The 17618-nt window shown below is 36.5% G+C and overlaps 1 protein-coding gene across 3 annotated transcripts in view; it reads right to left on the minus strand.

The window, feature by feature from the left end:
- The window catches only part of KMT5B (lysine methyltransferase 5B), a 50119-nt gene that overhangs the window by 24235 nt on the left and 8266 nt on the right, over positions 1-17618 (minus strand). For all 3 annotated transcript variants that reach the window (XM_063093990.1, XM_063093991.1, XM_063093993.1), the window contains exons 2-3: positions 8472-8707; positions 2311-2458 (exon numbers count right to left, since the gene is read on the minus strand). In XM_063093990.1, coding sequence (XP_062950060.1) covers positions 2311-2458; positions 8472-8631 — 308 coding nt within the window. In that variant the 5' untranslated portion in view covers positions 8632-8707. The remainder of the gene's footprint in view (positions 1-2310; positions 2459-8471; positions 8708-17618) is intronic.

Genomic DNA, 17618 nt, shown 5'->3' on the forward strand with positions numbered 1-17618 from the left:
ACATGAGAATCTGTAAAACACCCATGAACTGAAAGTGTCTGGTGGAAAGAGAAGACATCACCTTGTACAACCACACTGGCCTGAAGTGCTAGCACTGCTCTGAAACCAACCTGCTCTAATCAGGGAACAGAAGGACTGTCCACACCATCACAGGCTATTTTAGGAACTGGATGAGTATAATTAAATGTTGCACTGAAAAATATGAACAAATGTTTTCTTCTGCAGGTTTAAGTTATCAAACCAGCTTGATCTTTAAATGCTTCAATTTATATGGGAAAAAATTTTATGTATGCATTTTAACTTGGGAGTCCTCAGTTATAACATCCTGAGTTTTAATAATATTTGTGTAGTAATCCTAAACTTTACATTTTATGATACATGATTTTAAGTGAGCCCTAGGAAACTACCGATAAGAAACTTTTTATCTACTTATCACACCACAGTGAAACTTATTGGTCAGATGGACCTAGCTATTCCAGGCATAGACTGGGAGCTTGTTAGAAATGCGGAATCTCAGGCCCCATTCCAAAGCTACTGAATCAGAATCTGTATTTTAACAAGATTCCCAGGTGATTCATACATAAACTAATTATGAGAAGCAGTGGTCTAGGAAGACTTTTACAGAAAACTGGAGTATTTCCTATTGCAGAAGCCAACAACAGGAGATAACCCTTCATCCTCTGGAATAGAACATGGGTGTTTTGGAATACATGAAGTTCTTTCATAAGCCACTAAAACTTTTATTGTAATTTTGATGGAATACTTCCTAAAATGTTTTATATGCTTCCATATCTCACAATCAACACAACGTAACTTTCTTGATGACTCCTGGTCAAAATTATGGGCCTCTGCAGTGATATCCTGATCCTGAATGACACTAGACTATTGTCTCAAACAGTGATTAACATATTCACATTTCTTCATTTCTTAAATTAGGGGAAAAAAGGCTAAAGGGTGATTTAAATACTATCAGAATCTTCCAGGAGGAAAATGAGCATTGGTTTCATGTTCAATGGAAAAAAAAAAAAAAAAAGGGAAACAGACTTAAAATAATGCAAACGAGATTTTAGTTGGGCATCCAATATTGCTGATTTTCCAAAGAACAGTCAGCCATCTGGCAGGGAACTATTTAAATAATCTCTGAACTCCATTCCAATGACTCACTTCATTTTAGCGAATAAAGATGTATGACGACATAAAATTACATGACACTAATACCAAAGGCATATTTTCAACTAAATTACTTCTTTCTGGATTTAGAATATAATTGATAAATGAAGCATACGGTATCTTGTTTCAATTCTAGCAAGGGACAGAATTTAAAAGGGTAAAAAAAGGACAAGACTTTGCCAATCAACTGTATCACCAATTCCTACCTTCCAATTAATAATCATCAGTGACTATCCACCTGGTTATCAAGTTCCTCCTGGATTGTCACTGACACTGGAGCTACAAAACACCAGTGCGGGTGTGATGGAGAAAGGAGTGAAAGGGACCCAGAACTTGCTCTACATTCTCAATCCCTGCTGTTATGCTTTTCCACCAAACTCAAAAACCATTTGCCATAGAAGTTAAGAGAAAGAAAAGTTACAAAGCTCTAACCTCCTGTTTGGTGACAGAAACAATTATGGAATGATCTAAGGATCTTAATTTTAAGGGGGAGACGATATCTAAGAAAATTAGAATAAAGGCATTAGAGACCTCAGATGTTAAAGGATGACAGATTTCAAAGTTAATGTTATAATATTTTATATATAACATTTGATACTCAATGAAACACTTACACATTTATTTTCCTACCTGCATGTGAATACAAACACATGCCTTTAAAAATATTCACTCATACTTATTATGATTAGCTGAATCTCAAAGATTAAACATGATGGCAAAATTCCCCACACATACAGTGGTAATTATTTAAAAGAAAAAGTTCTATAATAAAGTCGTGAAAAAAAAAGATGCAACCTACTTTAAGTAAGAAAAAACACTCACACATTTTCATGGTTTTACAGGATGTTTACAAGACTTCTTTTAGCCACGATAATTATTATCAACCTTTAAAACAGAACATGAAGATGGGTCCTCCAGCTTTATATTTTAATAGAAAGGTTCTGAGGTAAAGTAGGGATACAGAATTGAAGACTCTTAGAGACCTTGCTTGCTTCTCTTAGCTCACACAAAAAACCCTTCCGCAGCAAAGAACTTTCCTTTACTGTCATTTTAGATTTTGAGCAGAAGTAAAATTAGCCATCTATTTTCTTAACTTCAACATCATCATCTGTTCCACTCAGGATAAAGATTTAAAATTACCTAGTATTCATTTTGTGTGTTTGGAAACCTAAATAGGGATCAAGAACCAAACTGGTTGCTAGGTCATCATTTTCACAGAGTTCCTTGGCGGACATTCCAGAAGATGGTACATATCGACTCTGTCCTTCAAATCCTGAATTACCATTACCTGAGAAAAGCAAAAGAAAGAAAAATAACTCAAATTGAAAACTACTTAAATCCACCTTAAAAATTTTTAACTTCATCACCTATTCAAACCAGTAATCAAGAACTGAAAAATTACTTATTTCAATCAGTTTTAATAATTAAGAAAAATTACCCCAATTATTTAGAAGTATTTTGGTTAGCAGACAGTATTATCAGGTTCCCAAAAACAGAGTCTGGACAGTTGTGAGAATCTTTGGTTTAGACACTTTACTCTCCCCTCCAAGGAATAGTTGAGAAACGGGACAGAAGGACGTTCATTATTTTAACAAGACAGCATACTGAGCCATTACAGAAGGTAATGTAATACAGGGGTGAGAAGGTAACAAGAGGAACACAAGACAGTTTCTGCCATCAGCGAAAGAAATGTAGCTCTCAAGTACCAAAAGTAACCTCAAGGATTTAAGTGCAGCTTCCTGCTTTTGGGCAGATGAGTGATTATTATCCCCACACTGTGCAGGCAACTGAGGCCCAGAGAGAGGTTAAGCTACTTGCCTATGATTACAGAGCTAGGCAGCAGAATTGGGGGGAAAAGTGGGCAGGGAATGATAGGCTTATTTTTAACTCACCTCTGTTTGAAACAATTTTGAATGAATGGGTAAAAACTGGAATGTATAACTAAAATAATTGGGTTTAACTATGGAAGAAAAACAATGTAAAGAAAGAAAGGAAGGCCAAATTATATGAAGTTTCATTAGTTCTGATTAAGTTTGATGTATACATTGATAGATTTTCATGGAATTACATATAATTTACAGAGGACACCAGCAGTATTAACTTTAAGGTTCTCAAAATCAAAACATGGAAGAATGAGAGACATTAGTAAGAGGTTTAAACTTCTTTTCATCCACTCTTCACAAAACAAAACAGTTGGACATGTGTAGTCCCTGACAAGGGTAGATGTTGACTTTGCAATCAAGTTATTTTCGTGAAGGTATGTGAAGAGCTATCAAAGTCATTATTACACTTTCTGTAGCAGCTTTATTGAAACATAATTCACATACCATAAAACTCACCTATTTGAAGTGTTCAATTCAATGGCTTTTAACATATTCAGAGTTGTGGATCACCCCAAAAAGAAACCCATACTCATTAGCAGTCTCTACCCATTCCTTCCTCCTGCAAAACCCCTGGCAACCACGAATCTACTTTCTGTCTCTATGGATATGCCTATTCTGAAGATTTCATACAGAGGGAATCATACAATATGTAACCTTTTGTGACTGGCTTCTTTCAATTAGTATAATGTTTTCAGGGTTCTTCCACATTGTACCATCCATCAGTACTTTATTCCTTATTACAGGCATATTTTGCTTATCCATTCATCGGTTGGTGGACATCTGATTTGTTTCCACATTTTGGCTATTATGAATAATGCTGCTATGAACATTTGTGTAAAAGTTATTGTGAGTATATATCTGTTTTCAACTCTCTTAGGTATATACCTAGGAGAATTGCTGGAGCATATGGCAATTCTATGTTTAACCACTGAGGAACTGCCTGTTTGGGAACAGACTGTTTTCCTAAGTGGCTGCACCATTTTACATTCACACCAGCAGTATATGAGAGTTCCAAATTATCCACATCCTCACCAACACTTATTATTATCTGTCTTTTTGATTCTAAACTTCCTAATGATTGTGAAGTGGTATCCTGTGGTTTTGATTTGCACTCCCAGATGACTAATGACATTGGACATTTTTTTCATGTGCTTACTGGCCATTGCATGTCTTTAGAGAAACTTCTGTATATTCAGATCCTTTGCCCATTTTAAACTTGTGTTTTGTCCTTTACTCTTGGCTTGTAAGAGTTCTTTATATTCTGGATACTAGGTCCTTAAACGATTTGAAAATATTTTCTTTCATTCTGTGTGCCGTCTTTTTATATTCTTGATGGTGTCTGTCCCTTAAAGCTGTGATTTTGATGAATTCCTGTTTATTTCTGTTATTGTTCCTTGTGCTTTTAGTGCCGCCGTATCTAAGAAACCACTGCCTACTCCAAAGTCAGGAAGATTTATGTTTTCTTCTAGGAGTTCTACAGCTTTTGCTTTTACATTTAGGCCTTTGATCAATTATGAGTTAATTTTTACATATGGTATGAGATGGGACTCAACTTTATTCTTTTGCATGTTGATATCCAAATTTTCCCAGAACCATCTGTATTCTTTTTTTTTTTTGCTGCTGGCTGGTACAGGGATCTGAAACCTTGACCCTAGTCTCAGCACCATTTGTTGATAAGATTACTCCTTCCCCACTGAATTTTCTTGGCACTTTTGTCAAAAATCAATTGACCAAAAATTTGAGGCTTTATTTCTGGACTTTCAATTCTACTCCGTGGATCTACATGTCTATCCACATGCCAGAGCATCATTGCCTTGACTACTGCAGCTTTGCAGTATTTGAAATCGGGAAATCTGAGTTCTCCAGCTTTTTTCTTGTTCAAGATTGTTTTGTTTATTCTGGGTTCCTTAAATTTCCATAAGAATTTTAGAATCAGCTTGTCATTTTCTGAAAAGAAGCCAATTGGGATTTTGATAGGGATTGTGCTGAATTTGTAGATCATACGAATATTGCCATCTTAACAATATTAAGTCTTCCAATGAACATGAGATGTCATTCCATTTAATTAGGTCCTTAATTTCTTCCAACAGTCTCCATAGTTTCCAGAGTAAAAATTTCGCACTTTGCTTGTAAAATTTATTCCTATTTTTTTGATGCCATTGTAAATGAGACTGCCTTCTTAATTTCAATTTTGGATTGTTCACTGCAAGTGTATAAAAATGCAATTGATTTTTTTTAACTCATTTATTAATTCTAATACTTTTTTAGTGTAGTCTTCAGGGTTTTCTATATACACAATCATATCATCTGCAAATAGAGATGGTTTACTTCTTCCTGTCCAATCTGGATGCCTTTTAGATAATTTTTCTTGCCTAACTGCTCTGGCTAGAAACTCTACTATAATGTTGATCAGAAGTGGTGAGAGTGGATATCCTTGTCTTGTTCCTCATCTTAGGGGAAAAGCATTTAGCCTTTCACCATTAAATATGACATTAGCTGTAGGTTTTCCATAGATGTCCTTTATCTGGTTGAGCATTCTCTTCTATTCCTAGTTGAGTGTTTTTATACTGAAAGGGTGCTGTATTATGTCAAATGCTTTTTCTGCATCTATTGAGATGATCATGTGGATTTTTGTCACATTCTATCAATACGGTATATTACATTAATTGATTTTCAGATGTTAAATCAACCTTGCATTCCTGGGATAAATTACACTAGGTCATGCTATAGAATCCTTTTCATATGTTGCTGGATTTGATCTGCTAGTATTTTCTTGAGGGCTTTTGCGTCCAGATTCATAAAGGATATTGGTCTATAGTTTTGTGATGTTTTTGGTTTTGGTACAGCAGGGCAATAAAATGAGTTAGGAAGTGTTCCTTTCTCTTCTATTTTTGAAAGAGTTATGAAGAATTCACATTAACTTTGCTTTAGACATCTGGCAGAATTCATACAGCAGAATGAAATCAGCTAGGCCTGAGATTTTCTTCATGGGTGTTTTTTTTAAAAATTATGATTCTCTTTACTGGCTATAGGTTTATTCACATTTTCTACCTCTTGAATCAGTTTCAGTAGTTTGTTTTCTCTAGGAATTTGTCCATTTTATCCAAGTGATCTAATTTGTCAGTAGGGAGTTGCTTGAGTTATTCTATTATAATCCTTTTTAATTCTGTAAGGCAGCAGCAATGTCCCCTTTCATTCTTGATCTTAATAACTTGAGTCTTCTCTTTTCCTTGGTCTTAAGGTTTGCTAATTTTGTTGATCTTTTCAAAGAACCAACTTTTAGTTTTGTTGATTTTCTCTATTGTTCTCTGTTCTCTATTTCATTATTTCCACCCTAATCTTTATTTCCTTCCTTTTGCTTGCTTTGGGTTTAGTTCACTCTCCCTTTTCTGGTGTTTTAAGATGGAAGGTTAGGTCACTAATTCGAGATCTTTCTTCTTTTTTAATATAGGCATTTATAACTATAAATTTCTCTCTAAGCCACTGTTTTGCCTGCATCCCATAAGTTTTGGTATATTGTGTATTCATTTTTATTTACCTCAAGTGTTTTCTCATTTCCTTTTTGATTTTTTCTTTGACCCACTGGTTATTCAGGAGCATATTTAAATTTCTACGTTATTTGTGAATTTCCCAAATTTCTTTCTGTTATTTATTTCTAGTTTTACTCCATTGTGGTCAGAGAACATACTTTGTATAATTTCAATCATTTTAAGTTTACTGAGGCTTGTTATATGGCCTAACATGTAGTCTATCCTGAAGAATGCTCCATGTACACTTGAAAAGAATGTGTATTCTGCTGTTGAGTGGAATATTCTATAGATGTCTGTTAGGTCTCGTTGGTTTATACTGGTAAGTTCTACCCATTATCAAAAAGTGAAGTATTGAAGTCTCCAAATTCTTGCTGAATTGTCTATTTTTACCTTTAATTTTGTCAGTTTTTGTTTCCTGTATTGAGGCTCTGATGTTAGGTGAAGTCATAGCATTTCGTCTAAGATGGAGCACTATTTTGAGCTCTCCTGGTTCTCTTGCACCATTCTTGCCCAGTAACATTCAATGTGATGCTTTCATATTCACACTGGGTTATGCTTAGTAAAGTGTTACCCACATAACGACTATTTTCTAAATTCTTACGTATCACCAACGATTAAACTGAATTAAACCTTTTTGCACTATGATGCACAACAAAAGGAGGCCAACAGCAATGTGCTAAAAAGCTTAAGAGGTGCCTAATTTACTGACCGGAACCAATACCACTGAGAAGGTCACTACATTTCTCAACTCTTCAGATTCCCATCCAAATGCTAAAGGGTGAGAAAGGATCAGGGTGCACACTGACAGCAACCTCAGGGTTTAGCTGGTGTCCATGCAGAGGAGAGCCCAATTCAGTCTTGGGATCTCTTCTGTTCTCATCCCAAGCAAGACTTCTGCCTGGTTTTCTACAGAAACAGTGGCCTGACTTGATATGGAAAGGTTAAGGGCAGCCTGGGTCCAATGAATAGCATAAACCCATAAAAGGTAAGGAGAAGGAAATGAATCAGAACTGGTACAATCTACGTGGAACTGTAGAAAACCTAGGCTAATCCAAACTCGTGATAAGGCCAATTCCAACACAAACTAAGGACATTCAATAGTGGCTTAATGTTAGGAAAAGTAGAAATTGAAAATGTTGTCCACCTTAAAATGGGGATCCATTTCTGAACAACCTTCATATAGTTGCCTACTTAGGTTTACAATTATTCTCAGGCATTTCACTGCTCTTAGAGGAACTACGAAATATGTGCAAAACCTACAATTTCTTGAATCTTCAAAAAGTAGCCCCATTCTCACCAAAAAGGTATAAAGGTAATAAAATAATTTATCAGTAGTGCTTCATTGTCAGGATAAACAACTGTTTACTTACCCTTTATAAACAGCATAAATAGCTACAATTTGTAAAGCTGCCCTAAAGCAGTCAGTTCTACGTATCGTCCATTATACTTACCATGTAAATTAGAGTTGACTTTATTATTCATATTACTCCATTAAACATTTAGAGAAGTAGCAAAAGAAGTACATACTTATACTTACATCGAATGTAAAAAATACAGTTTAAGCTTATAAGGAATTCAGCACCAGTACATTAAAAATTTTTATAGAACAAATCAACCATTAAGGTATAAATCCTACGAAATATAATTTAAAGTTACAGATCGAAAAGCATGATTAAGATTATTATATTAAGCATTAAACTTAAGTTTATACATATTGTTTGATGAGAATAAAAATTGATATAACTTTGAGAGTAAAAAATAACTATACTATTAACAATGAGAAAGTAAAAAATCGTTTGAAGACAAAAACAGAATACGCATTACAAACTGGAAAGAATCACTGTCTCATATCACAATCAAAACAGTGATAGGTTAAGTGTGTACATACATCTGCTTGACCTCCTCTCGACTGCGTTTTTGCCAGCCTTCAGGGTGTCCTTCCCCGTGTGCTGTAATTTTGACTGGTTCTGCTGATGGTCATTAGACAACTTGCCTCCATTTCTCCTGCCATTCACCACCATGTTCTTGGATTCTCCCAACCACTTCATACCCACAGACAGCCTGACCCAGGTGCATTTAGTCACTCTCTTTGAATAGCTTAGAGAATAATTTCAATGTTCTCTCCTAACAGAAACAAAATATGAAAAACAAAACAAAATGGGGAGGTAAATACAAAATAACCATGCTAAACAGACCCTTGAGAAAGATACATAAGTATTAAAAGTAAGCGAGTAATTAATGTCTCCACCCATTAAAGACAATCTTGGCTCTCCAATCATACGATGTATGATGTCATGCTCAACACTATGGTGCCTCCAGACTCTGATAAGAATGTAAACTACCCAAGGCAGGAACTCATTCTGACTTGCTCATTGCTTGTGCTTCTTTAGAACAGTGACTGGCAAATAGTAGATGCTCAATAAATATTTATCTTTCAGTTACCAATAAGAATCATCTTTGCTCCTTATTATGCTGATATCTACATATAGTGGTATAATCTGCTCAAATTACATGTTTTGGTAAAGCTCTATAAGCTCTGTGAGTAAATACAAGGAAGTTATTTATCTCCTTTGTTCCAAGGAAAGCTTAGGAAAAGGCATCTTTGTTAAGCTTTGTCCACCACAGTAAGGGATTCCTAACTGTTATGCTAGTTACACATTACCTATAGCATAAAGAACCCTACAAACAAAACTTAGGAGAGGGACAAGAATAAGGAAAGTAAAGAATTTCACATCTTTTTGTTGTTGTTAGTATGAAGTCACTGTTCAAAGTATTAAGAGACCAATATTCTTTTATACCAAAGTATGAAAGTAGTGCCCAGCTGGAAATGTCTACCTTTATCATTCCTCTACAATGGCAGCAAAATTGAGACTATTACATTTGGTAATATAGAGGTATCCCTCACTACCTAAATCTTAATTAGTTGAATTTGGGAACCGAGTGATTTGGACAGTGAAGGATGCTTGCAATTTATAAGGATCTTTGGAAATGAGGGTATTAATATATTACATTTGCTGCTAATGGAATAAGAAAAAGGACGTCCATGAAATACTAAAGCATAATTCCACAATGAGGTGGTAAGTCAGACTAAAAAGACCCTAAGATAAGAAAGTACAAAAATACAGAACTTCAGAGCTAATGAGACTTTAAGCTTACTAGTAGAACTTCAATTTGCAGATAAAACTGAGGCCACATGCCCAATGCCACACAATGTACCTACAGCAGAATCACCCTTGTCTGGTGTAGTTGACAGATGCTTGCACTGCTGCCCAAGCACTGGTCAACTACACCAGGCAAAGGTCAATTTCCCTTACTTTTCAAACACACAGAAAAGTAAAAATGGTAAATTATCTTGAAATACTCCTAGAAAAGCATACCTGGTCGTGCCTTTCATGACAGCCAACACAAACACAAAACATTAATTTGGTCTCTTTCATATCACAGGAACATTTGTGTGAATTCGCACGGGGGTAAAATGTGCATGTGATCAGCATGCTTAGGTAAAAGGTAACAAATATGTGATTGATGTTAAGGATAACTTTACAACTGATCTCTAATAAGTGTTTTTCTCCTGGTTCCTTCACTATTTAAATTCAATTAGTTAACTTTTCAAATATTCAACTTATATTTTGCCAGTCTTTTAGACTTCACTAAATCCAGTGAAATGCTGCTGCTTAAACAACAGGAAAGGGTGAAAAAAACTATTATATGCACACAGCAGTGATAAGCTAAAGATTTTCCAATGATTAATTTTATCAAATTTAATACAAGACCTCTAACTGATGATCAAATTGACTGTATTTATACTTAGGGGAAAAGGCACAGAACTCAAGAGCAGTAGACCTTTGAACATAAAAGAAAGAAAGCTTGGAAAGAAAGGGCAATGCACCATGGTCCTCTCTTACCTTTCCACTCTGCCTGGAAAACTATGACCCGTCTTTCTGTCTGGCTAATTTCTCTAAGTCCCAGTTCAGTATTTACATCCTCAGGAAGCCTTTCTTGACCCTCACTGGCAAATTCAGTTCTATATCTCTACTACAAAAGTTAGGTGAAAGGCTTTATGTCACTATACTGATTATAATTGTTTGTCTGCTTCTTTAATTGACTGAAGTCCTGAGGTCAAGAATTTATTTTTCTTATCTCTGACCCCAATATCTAGCATAGCATATAGTAGATCAGAGGCACTAAACTGATAAAAGAATAAATAAATGAGGTTGTGGACCAAACCATGTCACAGAAACAATATTCTTGTTTTTTTTTTTTTTTTAACTGTAAATTAAAGTTATTGCCTGACCTTTTCAAATTCTCTTGTCTGAAGATGCCCATAGTGTTAAATGCAGTGAAAGAAGCTCCTACACAGGTACAGACATGGAAGGATCCCTAGCCACTACCACCAGTAATTTCCCTACCACCTGCCTTTACGCTTTCGGGCTCATTTGTCCTAATTCTGCACCTGCAGAGAAAAAGAACAAGGATGAGAAGGTAAAGTGCTTTTGGTCCTTTAGGAAATCCATCTCAAGAACACCCTTATATTCCACACAACTGATGGATAACGATTGAAGAATTTTCAAGATTCTTAGGAGTTCCTAATATTCCTCAATGAAAAGACATATAGTGTAACTGTATGGAATAGGAAAGAGAAACTTGGTTTTAGATAGAATGAAGAGACACAAGAAATAGCAAGCCATCTCTCCATGGAGACTCCTTAAGTCCCAACCAAGATTCCCGCTCAAGAGATAAAAAGCAGAAAATAGAGGGATAAGGCCCAGCAGTAAGTGTTTTAGCAAGACCTCCAGGTGATACAAGTGCCACTACTTAAGCTCCACAAGCTCTAAGTTATTCATTCATTTTCTCATCTGTTAGGGCAAAGAACAGATGCCAAAATTTTAAGAAAAATTACGGCATAAAAATTTTAATTTGAGGAAATTATATCTATTAACCTATTTTTTTCTGAGAATTAATAGAGTTCACCAATAAAGCATTTTAGCAGTAGCACACTTCAGCTCAGTTCATGGAACACAAACTGAGACCCACTCTAATTTATACATAACTTCAACTAAATGTGAGTTAATGATCCAAATTGGAACAAACTGGTGACCTCGGGTCTCTTTATATTGTGGTCAACTGATATTGTTTGAACTGAAGGTATCTCACTGTAAAAGCCACTTCTGTCAATCATAGAACATGGCTGAATTTCACTAGTATGAATGCAATACACATATCTGGATGTAGTCTAGCAGAGGCTCCGAAATTCTCTACACATTCGTAAAACGACAGATATCAGTAAGGCAAAAAGACCTTACTTAAGGTCACAAATGAAATTTTTGAAAAGACTTCTAATAAAGCCATCAATAATTTGGGGGCTATTTATAAATTTTTAACTAAAAATGAATACGTAATCTACTAAGGGTCATTTGTTCTGCCCTCATGAATATGGAATCTGTTCTTAATGCCACAATCTTTCCTATAGGACTACAAGTTTACATATTAAAAAAGATAGTAATGAAATTTCAAAAAGCTAACACAAGTTGATATTGCAGGATACTATAGAGAAATGGGTTGAAGACATAAGGTAGACAGCAAAGCCTAAAGGCTTCATGGCTACCGCATAAGTCCCCTCTTCCAACAAACAGGCTGCAGGTCTGCCATGGAACACAGCCGGCTGACATGGAAATGCTTCCATGGCCTTGGCTGACAATATCTGAGCTAACTAGCCTATGACTATATTTAGAACTAAAAATTGTTTCAATTTTATCCCAAAATTGGCAGAAAAAATATTTCAAGAAAGGAGTACTGGCCACTCCTTAAGTGGCATAATAGCTACAAATCTTTGTTCTGATTTCCCAATATAAAAATGTCATGAAAATTATGAGACACCTGCAACATTCCAGGTACTGTTGCAGGCACTGAAGACACAGCAAAGAACAAAAGATTTCTGCTCTCATCTGTGCTTATATTCTAATGGAAGGAAGCACTAGGAAATAATAAATGAACAAATAAATGTCAGCATCGTGCAGAAAATAAAGCAGTTTATGGTGGCAGGGAATGTTTCAGGTGGAGAAGGGGGTGATGGTGGCTTTTTACGAAGAGCGCTAAAGGAAGTGCGAGGAAACAGGACAGGAACTGGGCAAAAGGAAGAGTAAGCACACAGCCCAGGGGCAGAAAAGGCACTTGGTGTGCCTGAGGAATAGCACAGAAGCCAGAGTGGCTGGAGCAGATAAGAGTGGAGGGAGGGACAGCATAAGGTCAGAGAGGCTGCTACAAGAAAGAAGGGCTACAATAGCCACTGCTGAGACTTAGGCACTTACTCCCAGCAAGATGGAAATCAGAGAAGTGACATGCACCAACTCAGTTTTATAAGGTCCATGCTGGCAGCTTAATTTGTGGAGAAGAGCTCACAAATGAATACTTTTAAAAAAGCAGTTCTAATGAAGCTACTAACAATTTCTGGGGACAAGGAGACTGGTTAAGTGACTACTGTAATAAACCAGAGAACTAGTGGCTTGCAGCAGCAGAGGTGGCAAGAAATAGTTGTTTCCAGGATCTTTTCTGAAGGTTTTGCTGATAGACAGGACTTTTTGACAGATTGAATATGTGTGTGAGAGAAAGAGGACTCAAATACACCTCCAAATGGAAGAGCGGAATTAACATTTGGGGAGATAACAAAGACTACTGGAAGACTGGTAGGGGTCAGGGGGTGGGAGTTTGACTTTGGTCATTTTTGAGATGCCCGTTAGAGATCCAAGTGGAGTAGGCAGCTAGATACAAGGGTCTGGAATCCAGGATCAGGCAGAAGATAAAAATTTGAAATCAGAGCATTAGTGGCATTTAAAGCCATGGGACCAGACAAAATCTTCTAGGAGTGACTACAGATAAAAGAATTCCAAGGACTGAGGGGGCACTCTAATATTTAGAGCTCAAGATGAGGAAAAGGTAAAGGATAATAAAAAGGAACAACTAGAAAGGAAGAAGGAGAACCAAGAGGTAACCAGGCATGAGTGATTCAAGAGGGAGTGACCAACTTGGGCAAAGGCTAAGACACCCAAAAGGCACATCTCTTTTATGAGTCTAAACTCATGGACAGGATGGGTCACTGATGATTTGTGAGCTTTGCTCAAGAATGACAGAGAACTTTTTTTTTTTTTTTTTTTTTTAAGATGACCAGTAAGGGGATCTCAACCCTTGGCTTGGTGTTGTCAGCACCACGCTCAGCCAGTGAGCCAACCAGCCATCCCTATATAGGATCCGAACCTGTGGCCTTGGTGTTATCAGCACCACACTCTCCCAAGTGAGCCACGGGCAGGCCCTGACAGAGAACTTCTAATATGGACATAATGTCTTGAAACATGCACTTGTGAAGACAACAGAGAGGGCTTTGCTCAAAAAATAGATGACAAGGGGAATATAAGGAATAACCAAAGAAAGAGTAGAAGTTTCACATACCAGAAAAGACATATGTAAGTTAAATTCATGGGGTGGGAGATGATGGAAATAGATTAGTGAATGTGAAAATGCATGCCTTCACAGGGCTTACAGGATCTGTGTTAACTTTTTTTTAATTACTAGATTGATTAATGCTCTGGATCTAAGCAACATAGATCATCCGAGTGTAAGAATGGGGTGGAACTCCCTGAGGGCTTTGCTGCCAGTGAGTGTTCACAAAAATGATGCAACCAGGCTCTATGGAAACGCAATTGTGATTATGCTCCAAGATAAGCAGCACCACTGCTCCGAGGACACTAAAATCAACAAGAAAGGAAGATTTGCCTTACGTAGTTTCACAGGATCCACAGGTGGGGAAAGCAGCATGTACTTCAAATTATATTACCAAACATGAATAAAAGCGGGGGGGGGGGGGGACTTACAATCAATGTAAAGCATACTGGAAAAATGCTACAATAAGAACTGCATTTAAGGGGAAAGTACTTAAAGAATTTATTTAGAGTTGTACTAAAGAAGAAACTCCTAATCATATAATAATACTATTAAGGCAAAAAGCACCATACCCACCACCACCAGCACCACCAGGACACATTTCAAATCATCAACACCAACAGTTATTTTGGGGGGTATAGAATAAACTTAAAAAATATTTTTCCAAATATTTTGAACCTATTTATTCATGATAAGAACAACAACAAAAAGCCTGATAATTCTAACAAGTTTCAAAAGAAAGCAGAGTTATTTCATAGAAAATGTGCTTGGTTTACATAAAGTGCCAGGGCAGTGGTGGCCCCTCAACAAACGCCAACACCCTTCTATCTTTCCACAATCCCTTTACAGGATTATAAACTCTTTAGTGACTTTTGAGTTAACAGCTTGTGTCTTATTTGAGAACTCTGGTTCTAATCCTTTTTCACTTAAGACAGGAGATTTTTGCTTAATGTCCTAAACATAAACCAGGAGTTTTTAAAAAAAGTCAGAAAAATAAAAATATTGAGTGACTACCAAGAATTTTAACATAATTCCTGTGACATTAACACCAAGAACTTTCTAACCAGTTTACATGTTGAACTTATCTGCAGATAGTTTATCCAGGGGCAGGGAAACAATCCCCAAGTGTTTGAAAAAGAAAAATTAACACATATTTTTAAAAAGGAAACTCTAGCCTGTTAGAGAACCTTTGGAAACCTTTATTCAGAAGAGCAAAGAAAACATTTTCCAAGTGATTCAGCCACAATTTAAGAAAACAATTCAATAAACCAAACAGTGTTATCTCTGGAGAATGAAATCACAAGCAATTTTTACCTATTATATGTTCAACTTTTCGAGATGAGCATGTTATTACTGATAAAAAAATTAAATATATATATTTGTAATTTCTTTTTCTGGGTGGGGGCAGGGGTGGCTGGGTGGTACAGGGATCCATACTCTTGACGTTGGTGATATCAGTACCGCACTGTCACCAACTGAGCTAACTGGCCAGCCATTAAAGATACATATAAAAAGGAAAATAAAACAGCTTGAAACATACACTTGTGAAGCTGACAGCTTCCCACCACAGGGCCTTTGCATTTGGGATGCTGCCAACCTGCTCAGCAGCTCCTGCCCAACCCCACTCCTCCAACCCTGTAGATCTTGTTATATGCTGTAACCCCTTGAATTTCTCATCATGGTGCTTATTACAGCTGTATTTACTTCTCTGTATAATTATTTGATAATACCAGCCTTTCCCTCTGCAATATAAACTAGCTAAGGTATACTTTTGTATCACTGGAATCTAGCACAAGGCCTGACATACTCAAGGCACTCATATCACACCCCTTTCTATTCTCACACCTAACCACAACATATAATCCCACATGATAATTAGTTCTTCCCCCAAATCTAAAATTGCAAAAGGATTCTATATCAAATAATTCCAACTCAGTCTTTATCAATGGCTATCCCAAATCCATCTGCAATCAATAAATATCCAAAGTTCCATGGAATATTATAGGAATAATTCCCGTTAAGAAACCCTGCAAAGCTACCAGAAGCATTTGTGATCAACATTCCACCATAAGACTATAATACAGTTTGACAAAGCAATTGCTCAGTTGCCAATTTGTTGGAAAACTACTATAAATTCATGTTCATACCTAACTTTAAAACTTGCTCCTATAAATATTGTCAGAAACAGATCTCACTTGAGACACTATTTGACTTATCAAAGTAGTTCAACTCAGTGCTAGAGCTGTGAAAGAACAAAAGCCTTGGGGGTATTTGTTTTTCTGAATTCACAATTATGCCTCTACCCAAGGCAGGGCTGTCACTGTAAGACTGGAGTTCTTCTGCTAATTCAAATGATAAACGGGTATTTAACACCATCAACTCCATAGCAAAGAATGGGTCTCTATACCTGTAAAGTAATTCCAAATGTCCATGTTATTATTAAATTATCACTACTGCTTTCCTTCTCTTCAGCCATCCAACAGCTTTCCCAAGCACCCTCAGGTGGTAATGCCCCCATGTGGACCACCTTCAAGGGAGTGGAGCCTGAAGCCTAAGTTTATCATCAATGCATAATAATGCTTCACCCATAGCCCTTATCAGGATAAAATGATGGCTAGAGATATCAACTCTAAGTTTTGAAAAATACTGATCACACTAAATTGGTTGAGGTAACTGCTCTAAAGGAGATGGCAGTAGGCTAAAAAATGGTCCCCAAAGATAGCAGGTCCTAGTCTTTGGAACCGGTGAATTACCTTATAAGGAAAAGAGTCTTTGGAGATGATATTAAAGGTTTTGAGATGAATGAGATTATCTCAGATTGTCAGGTAGGCCCTAAATGCCATCACAAATGCCTTTATGAGAGAGGCAGAGAGAGATTTGACACCACACATGGAAGAGAAGAGGCAGAGATTGGAGTGATGTGGCCACCAGAAGCTGGAAGAGCTTAAAAACAGATTCTCTCCTAGAGCACAGCCCTGTCAACACCTTGATTTTGACCCAGTGGAACTGCTGTTGAACTTCTGGCAGCCAGAAATGTGAGAGAATACATTTTTGTTGTTTTAAGCCACCAAACTGTTAGTAATCTGTAACAGCAGCCACAGGAAACTAATACAGGAACCATGAAAAAGAAAACCAAAGTAGAAAAGCTTTACAGCTACCAGACTCCAGAAATACATATAATTCCAATATGTCACAGGAAAAAAGATTTTAAACACCTTTAAAAATAGTGTATATAAAACAACTTTTAAAGTCATCTTCCACCTTTAACTGCAGGTATGAAACCCAGCTAGAGTTATATGGATTTTGAAAAGAAAGCCAGCCTCCAAATTACACATCTAATTAGTCATTTACTGTACTAAGCCATATAACCAAGATCTTCCCTAGAAATGTTATGATTGAACATTTACCTCTTTATATAAAAACTTACAACAAAAACAAACTATTAGATAGAATTTTTCATTTAGTAAAACATTTTAAACACCAAAATACTCACTACTGGCAAGTTTACGATCAGACATTTGCAATACTTACTTACTTATGATCACTATTCATAGCTGGACATGTGTCTCTCTAATTGCCTCATTACTGAAAATATTGCTTC

Source organism: Cynocephalus volans, chromosome 4 (genome assembly GCF_027409185.1).
Source record: "Cynocephalus volans isolate mCynVol1 chromosome 4, mCynVol1.pri, whole genome shotgun sequence".
NCBI lineage: Eukaryota > Metazoa > Chordata > Mammalia > Dermoptera > Cynocephalidae > Cynocephalus > Cynocephalus volans.